Source organism: Microcaecilia unicolor, chromosome 2, assembly GCF_901765095.1.
Source record: "Microcaecilia unicolor chromosome 2, aMicUni1.1, whole genome shotgun sequence".
NCBI lineage: Eukaryota > Metazoa > Chordata > Amphibia > Gymnophiona > Siphonopidae > Microcaecilia > Microcaecilia unicolor.
Genome location: NC_044032.1, coordinates 250,679,291 through 250,697,367, shown reverse-complemented (window position 1 = coordinate 250,697,367; position 18,077 = coordinate 250,679,291). Strand labels below are relative to the sequence as shown.

Here is an 18,077-nt window from a genome sequence, read left to right as displayed (position 1 = left end):
CACCCAGTGTCTCCTCTTTCTCTCCCTAACCTTCCATCCAGCACCTTCTCTCTTTCTCTCACCATCCTTCCAGCCATTACCCTTTCCCAATCCTTCCATCCATTGTCTCCCTCTATCTCCCCTTCCTTCTAGACAGTTCTCTCTCTACCCTTTTCCATTCAGCATGTCCTCTTTCTCTCTCTCCCCCATCCTTCCAGTGTCTTTCCTTTCTCTCCCTACCCTTCCATCCAGTGTCTTCCCTCTTTCTGCCCCCTCCATCCAGCATTTTCCCTCTTTCTCCATCCTTTCATCTAGCTTTTCTCCATCTGACCAGCTAAGGTCTCCCCCAGTTTTTCCCCAGCAACTTCTCTGTCTCTTTCTCCTGCCCTTTTTCATGTCCCCTCTTTCTCTCCCCATCTTTCTACTCATCTCTCTCTCTCTGTATCCCTCTTCCATCCAGCATCTTCTCTTTTTATTTTATTTACTTTGCTTATTCGTTATATACACTTTCATATCTATAATTATTCCTCACTCGAGATACGTATCTCATCCTTCATTCCAATAGACCCTGGATTGCACATTCTCTCTTTCTCAGCCTGAACATACCGTCATCTACTCTTATTAACCACGTGACGTCATACTTTCAGCTCAGCTGTCACTTCAGAGTTCCCAATCATCTCTGTATTAACAATCATACTCTAGGATCACACTCCTTTTTCTCCACATACACATTTTTAATATTTATTTATTCTTTACTTTTCATCTTTTATTGTTTACTTCGGTTTTCCGTTGCGACTGGTCAATGACGTCACTTCTGTCGTTTTTGGCGCCTTTTCAGTTTTTTAAGGGACAATCCATGCAAACTGGAACCTTTTCGTTTCGGACTGATAATCCAATTGTCTATGAGCAAATTCTTTCAACAAAGGTCTTTGTAAAGGTAAGCTGGCGAACAACAAAGTCACCCGTTCATTATGTTGAAGTGTTTCAATCAGAAACCTTCTAAACTAGTGCTCAAACCAGGTGACGATGTAGGTTTTCGTTTAGGTTTCTGTTATTGTTTTTTAATTTCAGCGTTTTTTTGTTTCCCTCCTTTCTCCTATCATTCTACATCCATCATCCATACGTGTGTGTTGTCACAGACCAACCACATTGACTATTACACCACGAGCTTCCAAACACCTGCATCTTCCGTTCTTTTTTGACTGAGGTTAGTATCAGGGTAATGTATCCATGCATAATTCCAGAGCAATGCCCATTTCTTAGACACTATGCAGGTTTCCCCCTCTTTGCATTTTCATTTCATGTTTGTTCTTCTTCTTTTGTCTTCTTTTGTCTACTTCACACTTCATTAAACTGCTGTCCATCATTGTTCGAGCTATTAAAGACCAACCCCATCGATCAACTCACTACGTGTTTCCAAACAACTATATCAGCTGTTCTCCCTTGAATCAGCTGTTCTCCGTTGATTGAGGTCAGTACCAGGGGGAATAGTTTATGCACATTCACATCTTCTAGTCACCCACATATCCTTTTCTTGTTTCATTTTATTTTATTTTGCTTCTCATTTGGCACCCACCCCAACTCCCTTCCCCCTCCCCTTCCTTTTTTTTTTCAATATAGTTTGTTTCTATTTATTTTATATAATTTTCTAGACGTTTAATCCTACATTTTGGGATCTCGCTTCACTTTTTAGTTTTATTACCGTTGGCTCAATATGCACTTACTGTTTTTCACAAACCAGCATTTTTTACTCTTTACTCTTACCTTTTCTGATCACAAACTTTAAAATTTTGAGAACATATCCATATATCTACTCATTTTTAGTTTTTTTCAAGAGGGACAAATTTGGGAGAGGGTATATATGTGTGTGTGGGTGTATGGAGTCAGAGAGAGATGTGTGTGTGTGTGCATGTATATATGGATGCACATACGTGTGTGTGTATTTATGTGCGCACACATACATATTCTTACACACATTTTTTATACATCGTGCAGACACAACTTTTTAAATTAATTATTTACTTACTCATCCAAAAGGGATTGCACACAATATTTGGTGCAACACTATATATATTTTTTTTATATCTCTTTATATATATCTTTCATGGTCAAAATGAGATTGCCTTATGTGTGTGTACATATATATTTGTGTATCGAATTATGTACACCAAAATTGATGTTCCATTTATCCGTTTATTAATTTTATCATCATTTTTCGTTTACATATATATATATATATACATATGTATTTTTCAATATTTTGAGCTACTTGTTGCATTTGCATCTTAATTGCAAGTTATATCGTCTGTATAACTATTGTTTTTACCATTACATATACATATATGCGGTTTGTAGACTCATGATGTAATATTATTATTAAAATTTTTCGTCTCCAATGTAATCTTTAATGGCTAAAACGAGAGTGGCTTGTGTGTGTATATATATATATATATATATATATATATATATATACGTATAAATATTGTAAGCTTTGTACACAAAAATTGACACTTTATTTATCCATTTATCAATTTTATTTATCCGTTTATTTTTATTATTATTTTTATTTTTTATCAATTTGTACGTAGTATATTTACCATTACCATTTTGTCTACATATATATATATATATATTTTTTTTTTTTTTAACATTTTTTAATATTTCAGTCTCATGTTTATTTGGAATTCTACCTGTATGTTATATCGTTTCATAATTATGTATATGTATATATGTGTTTTGTAGACTCCTGATGCAGGCCTATCGGCTGAAACACAACGTTTGTGTCGAGTTTTTTTTCATCAATAAACAACTGTTCTAAGATTTTATCTATCCAGTTTTTGGTTTTCCGTGGTCAAACATCCCACTTTTTCTTATCCCTCTTCCATCCAGCATCTTCCCTCTTTCTGCCCCCTCCTTCTAGCATTTTTCCTCTCTCACCCTCCTTTCATCCAGCATTTCTCCTCTTTATCTCTCCATCTGACCAGCCAGGGTATCCCCCCCCCCTTGTTCCCCTTCCTTCTCCCCAGCAGCCTGTCTCTCCCCTGCTCTTTTCCATGTCCCCTCTTTCTCTCCCCATCTCTCTCTGCCTCTCCCCTGCTCTTTTCCATGTCCCCTCTTTCTCTGGCTCTCCCCTGCTCTTTTCCATGTCCCCTCTTTCTCTGGCACTCCCCTGCTCTTTTCCATGTCCCCTCTTTCTCTCCCCATCTCTCTCTGCCTCTCCCCTGCTCTTTTCCATGTCCCTTCTTTCTCTGGCTCTCCCCTGCTCTTTTACATATCCCTTCTGTCCCCATCTCTCTCTGGCTCTCCCCTGCTCTTTTCCATGTTCCTTCTCTCCCCATCTCTCTCTGGCTCTCCCCTGCTCTTTTCCATGTCCCCTCTCTCCCTATCTCTCTCGCTCTCTCTGTACTCTCCAGTGTCCTCACTCTTCTTTCTTTCTTTCTCTCACCTCAGCTCTCTCTGGACACCCTTCCCCCTTCCCCTACCCTTTCCAGCCACGTTTCCTCTCTCCTTCTGGCCCTCTTTGGAGCAGGAGGAGGAGCAGCAGCAGCGCCGACACAAGAAGAAAAACAAGCGCGGGGCCGCAGCAGCCTTCAGGTATGCGCTGTCGGCTCTCGCATCCTCTGCCTCCACTGACGTCAATTTCCCGTTCCGGGAGCAGAGGAGAGGCCGAGCCGACAGCACATGCCTGAAGGCTGCTGCGACCCTGCGTTTGATTTTGTTCTTACTTATGCCGGCTATAGAAAGAAGCGGCGGCTCGGCACAGCGCCTGTTTTTGTTACTGCCGCTGCTCAGGAGAGAAGTGGTGGCAGCTGCAGCAGCGGAATTCAGCGGGAGACTTTCCTGCATTGGCGGGAATGCGGGAGATGACCTGCCAAAGTGGGAGTCTCCTGCTGAATGCGGGAGACTTGGCAGGTCTGGTGACAGAGTTTGGGATTAGAACTGAGAGGCAAGAGGACCATGTGATTTGGCTGCAGTCATGCCCAGAGAGAGTGAATGACAGACAGAGCTTAGAATTCATACCACCAAGCTTTCTGTAATAACCCAGGCTTGGGCAAACGCACAGAACATAGGAAACCTCTTTTGATGCAAAGAACCCAAGTGTAACTTATGGACTAGCAGGGTACATAGTAGATATGGTCCTCTTCCTCACCACCTCATCTCTCTTTCTGTTTCTCTTGCTTTCTTTGTTTCCCCAAGCATCTTTTTCTTACCTGTGCTTTGAAGTCAGCCTCAAAATTCTTGTATTCAGAACTGCTAGTATTCTTGAGCTCTTGAAAGAAGTTGCGATTTGTGATGGTCACATTAACAGCAATACTGGCATCCACTTTTTCTGGTAAAATCAATGAAAATATAAACAAAACATTTTAAGATCCAGTACAATAACAAACATCGCTGCACAGCTTGCAATTGCAAGACAGAAAACTAATTTTCAAGGTGAATCTCCTCAGAGTTTTTTCTCTTTGAAAATCCCAGGGGCATGGACAACATGGGAACAAAGTAACCACATATTTTGCACCTGTACTAAAGCACATGTCATAAATTATGTGGAGTCATATACAAATCCACCCTCCGTCAAGGTGGCTTTTGCTAAGGTTACCATATTTGCCCTAAGGAAAAAGAGGACCCATGCCCTGCCCCCTGCTGCACCCTGCCCCACTCTCCCTGTCACACCCTGCTGCACCCCATCATACCTCATCCCACCCCGCCCCTGTCACTTTGACCCCCCTCAAAGAAAGCTAGATTCCCTCTCTCTCCCCCCCCATGTAGATCCCCTCCCAATTTTCCAGCCTCCCTCCACCCACATGACTCCATTTACTACCCCTCCCCTCCCCTTCTTTACTTTAATGTGGTGCCCTGGTGGTTTAGTGACCTCTTCGGGGCAGGAAAGAGCTCCCTCTTTCATGCCTGGCACATCTGCAGACTGTCTTGTTCTTGGCGTCGATTCAAAATGGCTGCCGAGTTCAAATAGTGACCTTGCATGACTTCTGCAGAAGTCTCACAAGGCTGCCTCTTGAACTCTCGGCAGCCATTCTGAAGCGGTGCCAGGAGCATGACACTCTGCAGATGCGCCAAGCAGGAAAGAGGGGGCTCTTTTCTGCCCCGAAGAGGTCACTAGATGACCAGGGCACCACACTAAGCTAAAGGAGGGAAGGGGAGGATAGGACATCCTGAGCCCACCTGCTCATCCACCTGCCAGCCTGCCCGTTCATCCTCAAATCCAGACAAATGGTCAGGCTGGCAAAACCCACCTGGATGCCTGGCCATGTCTTCAAAAAGAGGACATGTATGGGTAAAACTGGATGCATGATAACCCTAGCTTTTACCAATGGGCAAAAGGAGCAACTACCCTGGTTCCCTGCATATAGGGGACCCAGCCACTCCATTAGTAAATTTATTCCCAAGTCCTGCATCTCCCTTCCATCTGCTCTCCCCATCCCCGGCCGTGATCCTCTGTATTTCTACTCCATTGCAGCAACTGCAGCGATTAAGACACACAGCCTTCCACCAGTGTCAGGGCTTTTATTCTAGCATATCCCATCTACATGGAAAACAGGAAGTTACATCAGAGTAGGTGGGACTCACCAACATGAAGATGCTGGACTGGGGTGCTAGGGCTGACTGAGAGCCAAGTATTAAAGTACCTGCATATATTTCAAGAATACTTCAATACTATTCTGTTTAATGTGTTGTATTATTTTGCCATGTATCTGGGTTTCCTATCACATTATAAGCCATAACACATAAATTGGAAATTAAAAAGTTAAAAAATAGAAACTGGAACTCATTTTTTTTCAACTTTTTAATTTCCAGTTTATGTTTTAGGTATTAGTATCTCTATATTGTTTTTATATAGAGGGGCATTTTCAAAAGAAACGTCTTAATCAGAATTTGGACATTTTACAAAGACGTCCAAATTCTGAACAGGAAAGAAGGTCATTTTCAAAAAAGATGGACATCCATCTTTTGCATTCGAAAATACTATGGGCGTCCTGTGATTTGGACGTCTTTGTTTTTTTGGCCATTTTAGAAAAAAAACCCATCCAAGTGTAAACCGTCCAAAATCAAGCCATTGGGACGTAAGAGGAGCCAGCATTCTTAGTAGACTGGTCTCCCTGACATCCCAGAACAGCAATAGGGCACCTTAGGGGGCACTGCAGTGGACTTCATAAAATGCTCCCAGGTACACATCTGACCATTGCTCCCTTACTTTGTTTGCAGAGCCCCCCAAAACCCAACCAAATCCCACTACCCCTGACTGTACACCACTACCATAACCCTTACAGGTGAAGGGGACACCTATATGTGGGTACAGTGGGTTTCTGGTGAGTTTTGGAGGGCTCGCAGTTTCCTCCACAATTGTAACAGGTAGGGAGAAGTAGGAGGTTGGGTCCACCTGTCTGTAGTGCACTGCACCCACTACTAGATTACTGCAGGGACCTGCATGCTGCTGTAATGAACCTGAGTATGACATCTGAGGCTGTCATAGAGGCTGGCAAGTAATGCTCTTCAACACACATTTTGGGGGTGGGTGGGGTTTAGTGACCACTGGGGGGGTAAGGGGAGGTCATCCCTGATTCCTTCCAGTGGTCATCTGGTCATTTGGGGCACCTTTTTGTGCCTTATTCATAATAAAAAACAGGTCTAGCTCAAAACGTTGAAGTTTTAGTGCTGGACGTTTTTGCTTTGTTCCATTATGGCTGAAAGACGTCCAAGTCTTAGGAACGCCCAAGTCCCACCTTGAACACACCCCTGATACGCCCCCTTGAGATTTGGACGTCCTTCTGATGGACTTCGGAGAAAGACGTCCAAAATGAGGTTTCGATTATACTGATTTGGACGTTTCTGTGAGATGGATTTCCAAATGCTGACTTATGTCACTTTTTGGACGTCCATCTCTTTCAAAAATCAGCTTGATAGTGAATTTTATATGTTTATATTTGCAATTATTCATATTTGAACAGACTCCTGAGGCAGGCATGAATGTGCAGAAACATGGTACCATGTCGAGTCATCATAAAATAAAAGTTTTTAACTACGTATTGAGAGTCTTTGGTCTGTTTTGAAGAGCATGATCCTGTTCCCAACAAAATAATACAGCACAACAACACAGTTGAGGAAGCAACGTATTAAAAAGAATAGTATTTGCAGTATTTTGGTAATATATGCAGGTACTTTAACACTTAGCTAGCAATCAGTTCTAGCTCCCCAGTCCAGCGTCTTCCTGTTGGCCATGTGAACAGTAATGTTTGGTTGCACTGTAACAGAAATCCTGTGGTTTCCAGCAGCATTAAAAGAATTTGCCTTGTAAGTTACCAAACAGCCACCAGGCATCAGATCTCCAACCTTTAGTTTATTATTGGGTTACCAAACATGTTTGGATCAAGTATCATCTGTGTTAGCTGTACCTAAGCAACAGGCTGCCAACCAGGGAAGCCAGGATTCAAATCCTACTGCTGTTCCTTGATTTCTTGGACAAGTCACTTAACACTCCATTGCCCCAAGTACATACTTAGACTGCAAGCCCTCCAGGAAAAGGAAATATCTACTGTACCTGAATGTAGCTTCCCTTGAGCTACTATTGAGAAAGGCAAAATCTAAACTCAAATCCAAAATTCAGTATCAGACATATTTTAAAGTAACAGAAAACCCTACAAATGTCACTAATTTCCAGGAGTCACATAAGAAGGGCCTACCTAAGAAAAAGTTGCACCATAAATATTTATTTATTTAAAATTTTATATATCACCTATAACCTAGGTGGTTTACAAATCAAACACATAATAAAAAAACAAAACTTTAAAAAATCACAACATACCACATATCATAAACCAACTATAAAACTACAGGTACTGCTCTGCATTAATAAGATAAACACAGATTGCTCCTACATAAAAGCTTTAACAAGCAACTGCATTTTTAACTATTTCTTGACCTGAACCACATTGCTGCATAAGCGAAGTTGTCCAGCAATGGAGAAGGCAGATAAGCTCGATGTTCTAGTGTCCATTGTGGTGGGCACTAGAACATCAATACACCTACTGGAAAACTAAATAAGCCAGATTTAGTACAGATTGATCCTGAACAAGCATTCAATGCTGGCAGAATACCTGGTCTCTTCCACACACGCAGAATGCAGATAAACCCTCACCAAATATAGAATAAGTAACTACAGACTAAATATAGAAATATGTAAACAAAAATTAAACTGAAATCCCAAGCAGCCAGACTTTGCACACAATACACCAGAAAAACAGTAATGTGTTTCCTCATACTGTGCAAAATTTAAAGACAGCAGGTGTAAATTTCAAAACCTGACATTCCATATACTACATTACAAATTAAGGAGTCCATTTACTAAAGTGTGCAAATGGATTTAACACACACTAAATGCTAAGATGACCATTTCATACCTATGGGTTTCTTAGCATTTAGCACACGCTAATCAGTAGCACACCTTAGTAAAAGGACCCCTAAGCATTTTATACTATCCCAACCAGAAGAAGGTGGTTTAGGCCTTGGAAAGCTAACTGAAAAATGTATTCACTTAGTCCAATAGAAAATCATCACCTTATTTCCCACTTTGCACTGTTTGTAATATGCTAGTTTTTCAATTAAAAATAAAATCATTTTTCTACCTGTGTGGTCTGGTCATTTAATCTTTCTAATCGTTTTGATTCGAGTCTCTGGTTTCTGCTAATTCTCTTGCCAGGGTTTCCTTTTCCATTTGTAATTTTTCTCTCTCCTCCTGTCTTCTTCACTTCCTTCATTACGCCCATATCCAGCATTGATCTTTTCCTTTCAGTTTCTGCCATTTATTTTTCGGCCTCTCTGTCCAGATCTCATTATTACTAACCAGTCTTCAATTTCCTTCTTTTTACTGCATCCACCTACAAGTTTCCATCTCTTTCCCTCACCTCAGCCCTCCTGTTCCCCTTCCTCTTATTCCCCAGACTTTCACTTACTCTGTCCTCTCCTCCTTCCATCCTCTTTCCCCATATTCTACCTTGTGTTTTCCTCCATCCCCTCTTTCTCCCCCTATTCCATCCAGAGTCTTCTCCCTCTCTCCCTTCCATCGTGTTTCTCCTCCCTCCCTCCCTCTCTCTCCCCTTTCATCCAGCATCTCTGCTTTCTCCCTCCCCCTTCCTCATGTCTCTCACCTCCCTCTTCCATCTAGCATCTCCCATCTCTCTCTCTCTCATCCCCTTCCATTACTACTACTACTACTACTATTTAGCATTTTTATAGCGCTACAAGGCATACGCAGCGCTGCACAAACATAAAAGAAAGACAGTCCCTGCTCAAAGAGCTTACAATCTAATAGACAAAAAATAAAGTAAGCAAATCAAATCAAATTAATGTGTACAGGAAGGAGGAGAGGAGGGTAGGTGGAGGCGAGTGGTTACAAGTGGTTACGAGTCAAAAGCAATGTTAAAGAGGTGGGCTTTCAGTCTAGATTTAAAGGTGGCCAAGGATGGGGCAAGACGTAGGGCCTCAGGAAGTTTATTCCAGGTGTCGGGTGCAGCGAGACAGAAGGCGTGAAGTCTAGAGTTGGCAGTAGTGGAGAAGGGAACAGATAAGAAGGATTTATCTATGGAGCAGCGTGCACGGGAAGGGGTGTAGGGAAGGACGAGTGTGGAGAGATACTGGGGAGCAGCAGAGTGAGTACATTTATAGGTTAGTAGAAGAAGTTTGAACAGGATGCGAAAACGGATAGGGAGCCAGTGAAGCGACTTGAGGAGAGGGGTAGTATGAATAAAGCGACCCTGGCGGAAGACGAGACGGGCAGCAGAGTTTTGAACCGATTGGTGACTAAGTGGGAGGCCAGCAAGAAGCAGATTGCAGTAGTCTAAACGAGAGGTGACAAGGGTGTGGATGAGGGTTTTGGTAGAGTGCTTGGAAAGAAAGGGGCGGATTTTACGGATGTTGTAAAGAAAGGTCTTGGCGATCTGCTGGATATGAGCAGAGAAGGAGAGAGAAGAGTCAAAGATGACCCCAAGATTTCGAGCTGAGGAGACAGGGAGAATGAGAGAGCCATCAACAGAAATAGAAAACGGGGGGAGTGGGGAGGTGGGTTTGGGGGGAAAAATGAGAAGCTCGGTTTTGGTCATATTTAATTTCAGGTGGCGTTGAGACATCCAGACAGCAATGTCACACAAGCACGCTGAAACTTTGGTTTGGATGCAAGGTGAGATATCAGGGGTAGAAAGGTAGATTTTGGAGTCATCAGCATAGAGATGGTAGGAAAAGCCATGGGATGAGATTAATGAACCAAGGGAAGAAGTGTAGATAGAAAAGAGGAGGGGACCAAGAACAGAACCCTGAGGTACGCCAACAGGCAGAGGGATAGAAGTAGAAGAGGATCCACCAGAGTGAACACTGAAGGTGTGGAGGGAGAGGTAGGAAGAGAACCAGGAAAGGACAGAGCCCTGAAATCCAAGTGAGGACAGGGTATCGAGGAGTATGCTGTGATTGACAGTGTCAAAAGCAGCGGAAAGATCAAGAAGAATGAGGATGGAATAGAGACCTCTGGATTTAGCCAGTAATAGGTCATTGGAGACTTTAGTAAGCGCAGTTTCGGTTGAGTGGAGAGGGCGAAAACCAGATTGTAGTGGGTCAAGAATAGCATGTGAGGAGAGGAAATCAAGACAGCGGTGGTGAACAGCACGCTCAAGTAATTTGGAGAGAAAAGGAAGGAGGGAGATGAGTCGGTAATTAGAGGGACAAGTAGGGTCGAGTGAAGGCTTCTTAAGGAGAGGTGTGACCACAGCATGTTTAAAGGCAGCAGGGACAGTTGCAGTGGAAAGTGAGAGGTTGAGAATGTGACAGATAAAAGGAATAAGAGCAGGTGAGATGGCATTAAGAAGGTGGGTGGGAATGGGATCAGAGGAACAGGTGATACATTTTGAGGAAGAAAGGAGAAGTGTAGTTTCCTCTATAGTAACTTCAGGAAAGGAGGAAAAGGAATGAGGGGAAGGAGAGAGAGGGGAACGGACTAGTGGAGGGAGAGGTGGCGAGGTAGAGAATTCAAGGTTTATCTTTTGAACCTTGTCATGAAAGAATTCAGCAAGGGTCTGAGGAGATAATGAAGGGGGAGTTGGGGGAGGGGGCACCTTGAGGAGAGAGTTCAATGTGGTGAAGAGAAGTCGAGGGTTAGATCCAAGAGAGTTGGTCAGTTGGATATAATAATCCTGTTTGGCATGTAAAAGAGCAGATTGGAAGGAGGTCAGCATGAACTTAAAGTGTAAGAAATCAGCAAGGGCCCGAGATTTCCGCTAGAGGCATTCGGCGGAGCGGGTACAGCAACGTAGGTAGCGGATATTAGAAGTCAGCCAAGGTTTGAGTTTTGTACGCCTTATAGGGCGGGTCATCAAAGGTGCAAGAGTGTCTAAGGCAGAGGATAGAGTATTGTTGTAAGAAGAAACAGCCTCGTTGACAGATGTGGATGGTGCCACAGTAGAGAGGAGGTTTGAAACATGGGAGGATAGAGATGAAGGGTCAATACCGTGAAGATTCCTAGATAATTAGATAAGATAGGATGGGACTGGGAGTCCTAAGTGTAAAAGTTATAAGATGGTGATCAGAGAGGGGAAGATCAGAGGCAAGGAAACTAGAGGGTGAACAGTTGGAGGAGAAGATGAGATCAAGACAGTGACCATTTTGATGAGTGGGGGAGGTGGAGCATAGCTGGAGATTAAAGGAGGATGTTAAAGCGAGTAACTTGGAAATATAAGAGTTGGAAGGATCATTAGCAGGAATATTAAAGTCACCAAGGATGAGAGAGGGGGAGGAAGGATCATGGAAAAAGGCAAGCCAGGCGTCAAAGTCACTGAGAAAGGATGAAAGGGACTTATCAGGGGGACGATAAATGACCGCTATTCGAAGAGGCAGAGGAGAGAAAAGGCGGATAGAGTGGACTTCAAAGGAGGAAAAACAGTGAGATTGAGGTGGAAGAAGGGGTTGAAATCTGGAGGAGGGAGAGAGAAGTAGTCCAACACCGCCCCCTCGACCAGCAGGGCCAGGAATATGTGAAAAAAAGATAACCGCCATGGCAGAGGGCTGCGACTGAAGCAGAGTCATCAGGGCAGAGCCAGGTTTCTGTTATGGCGAGCAGGTGGAGGTGACGCCAGATAAAGAGGTCCTGGATATAGGGGAGTTTGTTACAGACAGATCAGGCATTCCATAGGGCACAAGAGAAGGGCAGAGAAGAGGAGGGGAGTAGAGGAATAGAGATGAGGTTAGAGAGGTCGCGGTGAGATCTGTAGAGTTGGGATAATAGTTGGTGAGGAGGGCCAGGATTGGGATTGATGTCACCGGCTGAGAGTAAGAGAAGGAGTAAGAGAGAGCGGAGGAGAGTAGGAGAGGTGTGGCCACGAAGGCGTCGAAGGCGAGAGGTATTTAGGTGGAATGGGGAAGGCAAAATGGAGGGAAGAAAGAGACGGAGATTAAAAGCCAAGAGGGAGGAAGAGGGTAGGAGAGAAGGTGAGGTGATGAAGTCGATGGATGGGCAGTGAGTTCCTGTAGCGGAGAGAGGTAGGGGGTGAGGGAAAAGATTAGGAAGGGACAGGGCTAGGAAGAGAATGTGAATAGGGCCATAAATGACTGAGGTACTTTAGCAACTGGGAAGAAGATTAGATGTAAAGAGAAAAATGCCCCACGCGCACACCTAGAGCGGAGGCCCTGAGTGGATCGGAGTGGACCTGGGTGTCACCCCGGAGAAGGCTGTAAGGATATGCAGATGAGCTGCAAGTCCTCCACAGCACCTGAAAGGCACCCTTCCATTCAGTGTCTCCTCTTCCCCCTTCCATCCACATATCTCCCCTTCCCCTTTCCATCCAGCATCTCTCCCCCTCCACAGCATCTCCTATCTCTCTCTCATTCCTTTCCATCCAATGTCTCCCTTTCTCCCTTCTATCCAGTGTCTCCCCTTTCCATCCAGTGTCTCCCCTTCCTCCTTCTGTCCAGTATTTCCCCCTCTGTCTCCCCCTTAACAGCATCTCCCATCTTTCTCTCATTCCTTTTCATTCAAGGTCTCCCCTTCCATCCAGCATGTCTCCTTTACAGCATTCCCTTCCATCCTATGTTTCCTCTTTCCCCCTTCCATCAAGACATGTCCCCCTCCCCAGCATCTCCCATCCCTCTCTCATTCCTTTCTATCCAGTCTTCCCTTCCCCCTTCCATTTAACCATTTCCTCCTCGCTCTCCCCCTTCGCAGCATCTCCCATCTCTCTCTCATCCTTTCTATCCAGTATCTCCCTTTCCCCTTTCCATCCAGTGTCTCCCCTTCCTCCTTCTGTCCAGTATTTCCCCCTCTCTCTCCCCCTTCACAACAGCTCCCATCTCTCTCATTCCTTTCCATCAAGTATCTCCCCTTGCATCTAGCATGTCCCCTTTGCAGCATCCCCTTCCATCCTGTGTCTTCTCTTTCCCCCATCCATCAAGACATATCCCCCACCCTCTTCGCAGCATCTCCCATCCCTCTCTCCTTCCTTTCTATCCAGTCTTCCTTTCCCACTTCCATCTAATCGTCTCCTCCTCGCTCTCCCCCTTCGCAGCATCTCCCATCTCTCTCTCATCCTTTCTATCCAGTGTCTCCTCTTCCCCTTTCCATCCAGTGTCTCCCCTTCGTCCTTCTGTCCAGTATTTCCCCCTCTCTCTCCCCCTTCACAACATCTCCCATCTCTCTCATTCCTTTCCATCCAGTGTCTCCCCTTGCATCCAGCATGCCCCCTTTGCAGCATCCCCTTCCATCCTGTGTCTTCTCTTTCCCCCTTCCATCAAGCCATCTCCCCCACCCTCTTCGCAGCATCTCCCATCCCTCTCTCCTTCCTTTCTATCCAGTCTTCCCTTCCCCCTTTCATCTAACCATCTCCTCCTCTCTCTCCCTCTTCAGAGCATCTCACATCCCTCTCTCTCATCCTTTTCTTCCAGTGTCTCCCCTTCCCTTCTTTCCATCCATTATCTCCCCTTCCATTCACTGTCTCCCCTCTCCATCTAGAATCTCCTCTCTTACTCCCCCTTCCCTGCTACAGCCGTATGATCTCTTCTCCCCTCCTCACCTTGCATTCATTCTCTCTAGCCCCCCTCCTGTGGGACATGGGTGGGGACATAGATGCCCAACCACTAGCTTCTCCTACTGGCCACTGCTAAGGTGGCCTGGAGGAACCGTGAGCTTCCATGCTCTGCCCTGCCTCGCACCCCACCAACCCCCCACCCCACCCCACCCCACCCTGCTGTAGCTGCAAAACAAAATGGAAATGTGCAGGTGGCCATAGTCCTGTGCGCCACTGCCAGCCTCCCTCCTCCCTCCCCCGCCTCATGATGTAAGTTCCTGTTTCCTGAGAGAGAGGAGGAGGGAAGCCGGCGGTTGTGCACTCAGGACTATGGCCCTCACATATCTTCATTTTACTTTGCAGCCACAGCGGGTGGAGAGAATGAACGAGAGGCAGGGCAGAGCACAAAAACTCATAGTTCCTCCAGGCCACCTATGTCCCTACCTTTGGCCAGGTAGGGGCAACTCACTAAGCTGTAGTGATCTAATACATGGTAATTGTTGTATCCAAGTCAGAGGGAACAGCGGTGGGGTGGTGGGGGGGGGGGGGGGAGATGCAAATTGCTAGCTTCACAGTTGGAAAAAGAATCACAAACCACAATTATTTACATACATAAATAACAGGAACTTTCCAGGTTGAAGGGTAAGCAATGTATGTACTGCCTAGATTGTTTAGGCCAGGGCTCGAGTTATCCCAGGCACCAGGTCACCATGGCACCTAGAAATTGCACACTGGCACCCTGGATTTAATATCCCTGAAAGATTTTTTTTTCTTTTTTCACAGTGCTGGCTCAAGCTACTTCTCTTGGCTCTGCACAGTGATCAGGCTCTCCATATACTTGAGCCACAGGGGATTAGAGAAGTCTCGTGGTTTCAAGTCTCGCGGGACTTGAAACCACGAGGCTTCACAAACCTCCTGCACCACACGGTTCAAGTATATGGAGAGCCTAATCGCTATGCAGAGTTGAGAGAAGCAGTTTGAGACAATAACTGGTGGTTGCTATAAGGCAGAGCCAGAGAGAAACAAGTAAAGGCTGTAGGGGAGGGGGCACAAGAAACACTGAGTGAAGGCTGGAGAGGGGCAGAAGAGACAGAGACTGAGTCAAAGCTATGGCCGGGGGGGGGGGGGGGGGGGGGGGGGGGGGGGGGCTAGTATGAGAGAAAGACAGACCAGGTGAAGACTGGGAAAGGTGGTACAAGAGAGAAACTGATGGGGACCCAGGCTAATATAGTGATACATGAAAGAAAGAGGGAATTGCTTCTTTGCTTTACCTATCTAGAGGGTGCTGTCACACAACTAACAGCATGCTTTGGGAAGGGAGACTATTGACCTTTGCAACTGATTAGCAGAGGTAGCTTAAGGAACTGATTTACTAACGTTTCTCTGAGGACAAGCAGGCTGGAGCTCACCACACGTGGGTCGTCGTCCGCGACGGCCCAGGAGCTCCGGAAAAATCAAAAAGTTCTAGAAGGTGCGCGACGGGCGCGGGAACAATGCACTGCGCATGTGCGAGTGACTTCCCGCCCGTGACACCCGCGTGCTTCCCTCAGTTTCCTTTTCTCCGTGTTCTCTGCGTGTTTTTTTGGCCCAGGAGGTAGGTTTGCTCCGTTTTTCTTTTTGTGCTTTGTTAAAAAAAAAAAAAATTTTTTCCTTTATTTTCTAGTTTTTCGCTTTTAAGTTTTCTTTTGTTTTCGTTCGCGACCGCTTAGGTCGCTCGGCGAATTCTTTTTTCGTGCCTTTCGATTGGCACCATCGAGCCCTTTGATTTTTTGGCCGCTATTTTTCCTCCGATGTCATCGAGGACTCCCAGCGGCTTCAAACGCTGTTCCCGCTGCAATCGGACCATCTCGTCGACCGATCCTCACGCTTGGTGTATTCAGTGCCTGGGTCCTGATCATTTACCAGCTGCTTGTAAGTTGTGTAAATTGATGAAAAAACGGACCCAGGTGTCTCGAGAAGCTCGGCGTGAGAGACTTTTTTCGGATCGGTCCAAACCTTCGACGTCAGCATCGGCATCGGTACTGAGGTCGACGGCACCGGCATCAGCGTCGAGGGAAGCAGCATCAAGAGTCCAGGTAATGGCTGCTGATAGGCCTGTTACCGCTGGGAGCAGCGAGGTATCGAGCGGGTCTCCACCTGTCTCGAGGCCTGCTGCTATGCAGGTCCCCCGGAACCGCTCTGAGTAGGACCCGGCTCCGGAGGCGCGAGGATTCCGCGTCCTCTTCATCTGTACCGAGAAGTGTCAATGACGGGCGTCGAGCGAAGGCTAAGAAGCGCCGTCATCGGTCTCCTTCCCGTTACGGTACCGGGAGCTCCGGGGAGCCGAGGGAGTCGGCACCCGAGAAGCGTCGGCACCGGGAGGATCGCTCACCCTCCATTCAGGAGGTGCCGATGCGTCGGCCGTCTGGCAGCCAGGTACCGGCTCTCGAACCCCTGCAGACTCTAGCACCGGCTCCTGCACCGGCCCCACCGCTTGTTCCGATGGCAGCCCTCGATGAGTGTCTCCGGGCCATACTTTCAAGCCTTCTGGAAGGGATGATGCGTCCATCGGCATCGGTACCACAGGTGCTTGCGCCTTCGGTACCCACTGTTGAGACTGCGTCTGGTCCATCTCCTGTGTGGACGTCTCCGCCCTAGGTACCGCGTGCGGTGCCTGAGTCGGCTGACACCCGGGTGGACTCTCCCTCGACGTCGGTGGAGGAAGCTTCACCGGAGTCCAGGCATCGGTCCACTTCTCGCCCCCCCCCCCCCCCCCCCCCACGAGGACATCGGGCCTCGAAGTCGAGACATTATTGGGTTTGGGCTGCTCTTCGGGAGCTATTGTCCGACACCGAGCAGGAGCACTCATGGAGTGAAGAGGAAGACCCCAGGTATTTTTCGGAGGAAGATTCTCAGGGGCTTCCGTCTGATCCCACTCCTCCTATTGAGGTTAGACAATCTCCACCGGAGAGTCTCTCCTTTTCATCTTTTGTGCGGGAGATGTCTCGGGACATTCCTTTTCCCATGGAGGCTGTGGATGAGCCCAGGGCCGAGATGTTCGAGGTCCTAGACTATCCTTCTCCACCAAAAGAGGTTGCAACGGCCCCTCTGCACAATACACTCCGGGAAGTGATGTTGCGGAACTGGTCTTGTCCTCTCTCTAATCCAGTGGTCAGCAAGAAGTCCGAATCCCAGTACAGAGTCCATGGTGAATCTGTGATGGTGAAGGCCCAGCTTCCTCACAATTCCATGGTGGTGGACTGCTCTCAGAAGATCCAGGAGTACTAGAGACTATGCCTCTGCGCCCCCAGGCAGAGAGTCTAGAACCTTGGATTCTTTTGGGAGGCGTACGTATCAGGCCGGAATTCTCGCGGCCAAAATCCAGACATACCAGCTGTACACCAGCATCCACTTACGGAACTTGATAAAGCAACTGTCCAGCTTGGTTGAAGCTCTTCCCCCTGAGCTTGCTGAGCCTTTTCACCAGGTGGTCAGGCAGCAGAAGGCGTGCAGAACATTCCTGGCCAGGGGAGCTTTTGATTCTTTTGATGCTGCATCCCGGGCGGCTGCTCAGGGTATCGTGATGCGCAGACTCTCATGGCTGCGTGTTTCGGACCTGGATCAGAAGACCCAGCACCGTATGGCGGATGTTCCTTGCCGGGGGGACAATCTTTTTGGAGAGAAGGTTGAGGACATGGTTGATTCCCTCAAAAAGCATCATGATGCTATGGATTCTCTCGCCCACCGGACGCCTTCTGCTACTACCTCCTCATCTAGGAGGTTTTTTGGAGGAAGACAGAGTGCTCCCTACTCCTCTAGTAGGCGTAGGTACACTCCTGCTTCTCGGCAGCCAGTTCAGGCTCGGCCCCAGCATGCTCGCTCTCCTCAGCGGCGTGCGCCTCAGGCCCCTCCGGCTCCCCAGCAAAAGGAAGGGACGGGCTTTTGACTGGCTCCGGAGCAGCATAGCCGACATCAAAGTGTCTGTGCCGGACGATCTTCCTGTCGGGGGGAGGCTTACATTTTTTCACCAAAGGTGGCCTCTTGTAACCTCCGACAGGTGGGTTTTGC

At 46.7% G+C, this 18,077-nt stretch overlaps 1 protein-coding gene across 1 annotated transcript in view; it reads right to left on the bottom strand.

The window, feature by feature from the left end:
- LOC115461978 (mucin-19-like) overlaps window positions 1-18,077 on the bottom strand; it is a gene marked incomplete at its 5' end in the record, with an annotated part of 73,199 nt that overhangs the window by 13,715 nt on the left and 41,407 nt on the right. Inside the window, one exon of the mRNA XM_030192028.1 lies at window positions 4,191-4,309. Coding sequence (XP_030047888.1) covers window positions 4,191-4,309 — 119 coding nt within the window. The remainder of the gene's footprint in view (window positions 1-4,190; window positions 4,310-18,077) is intronic.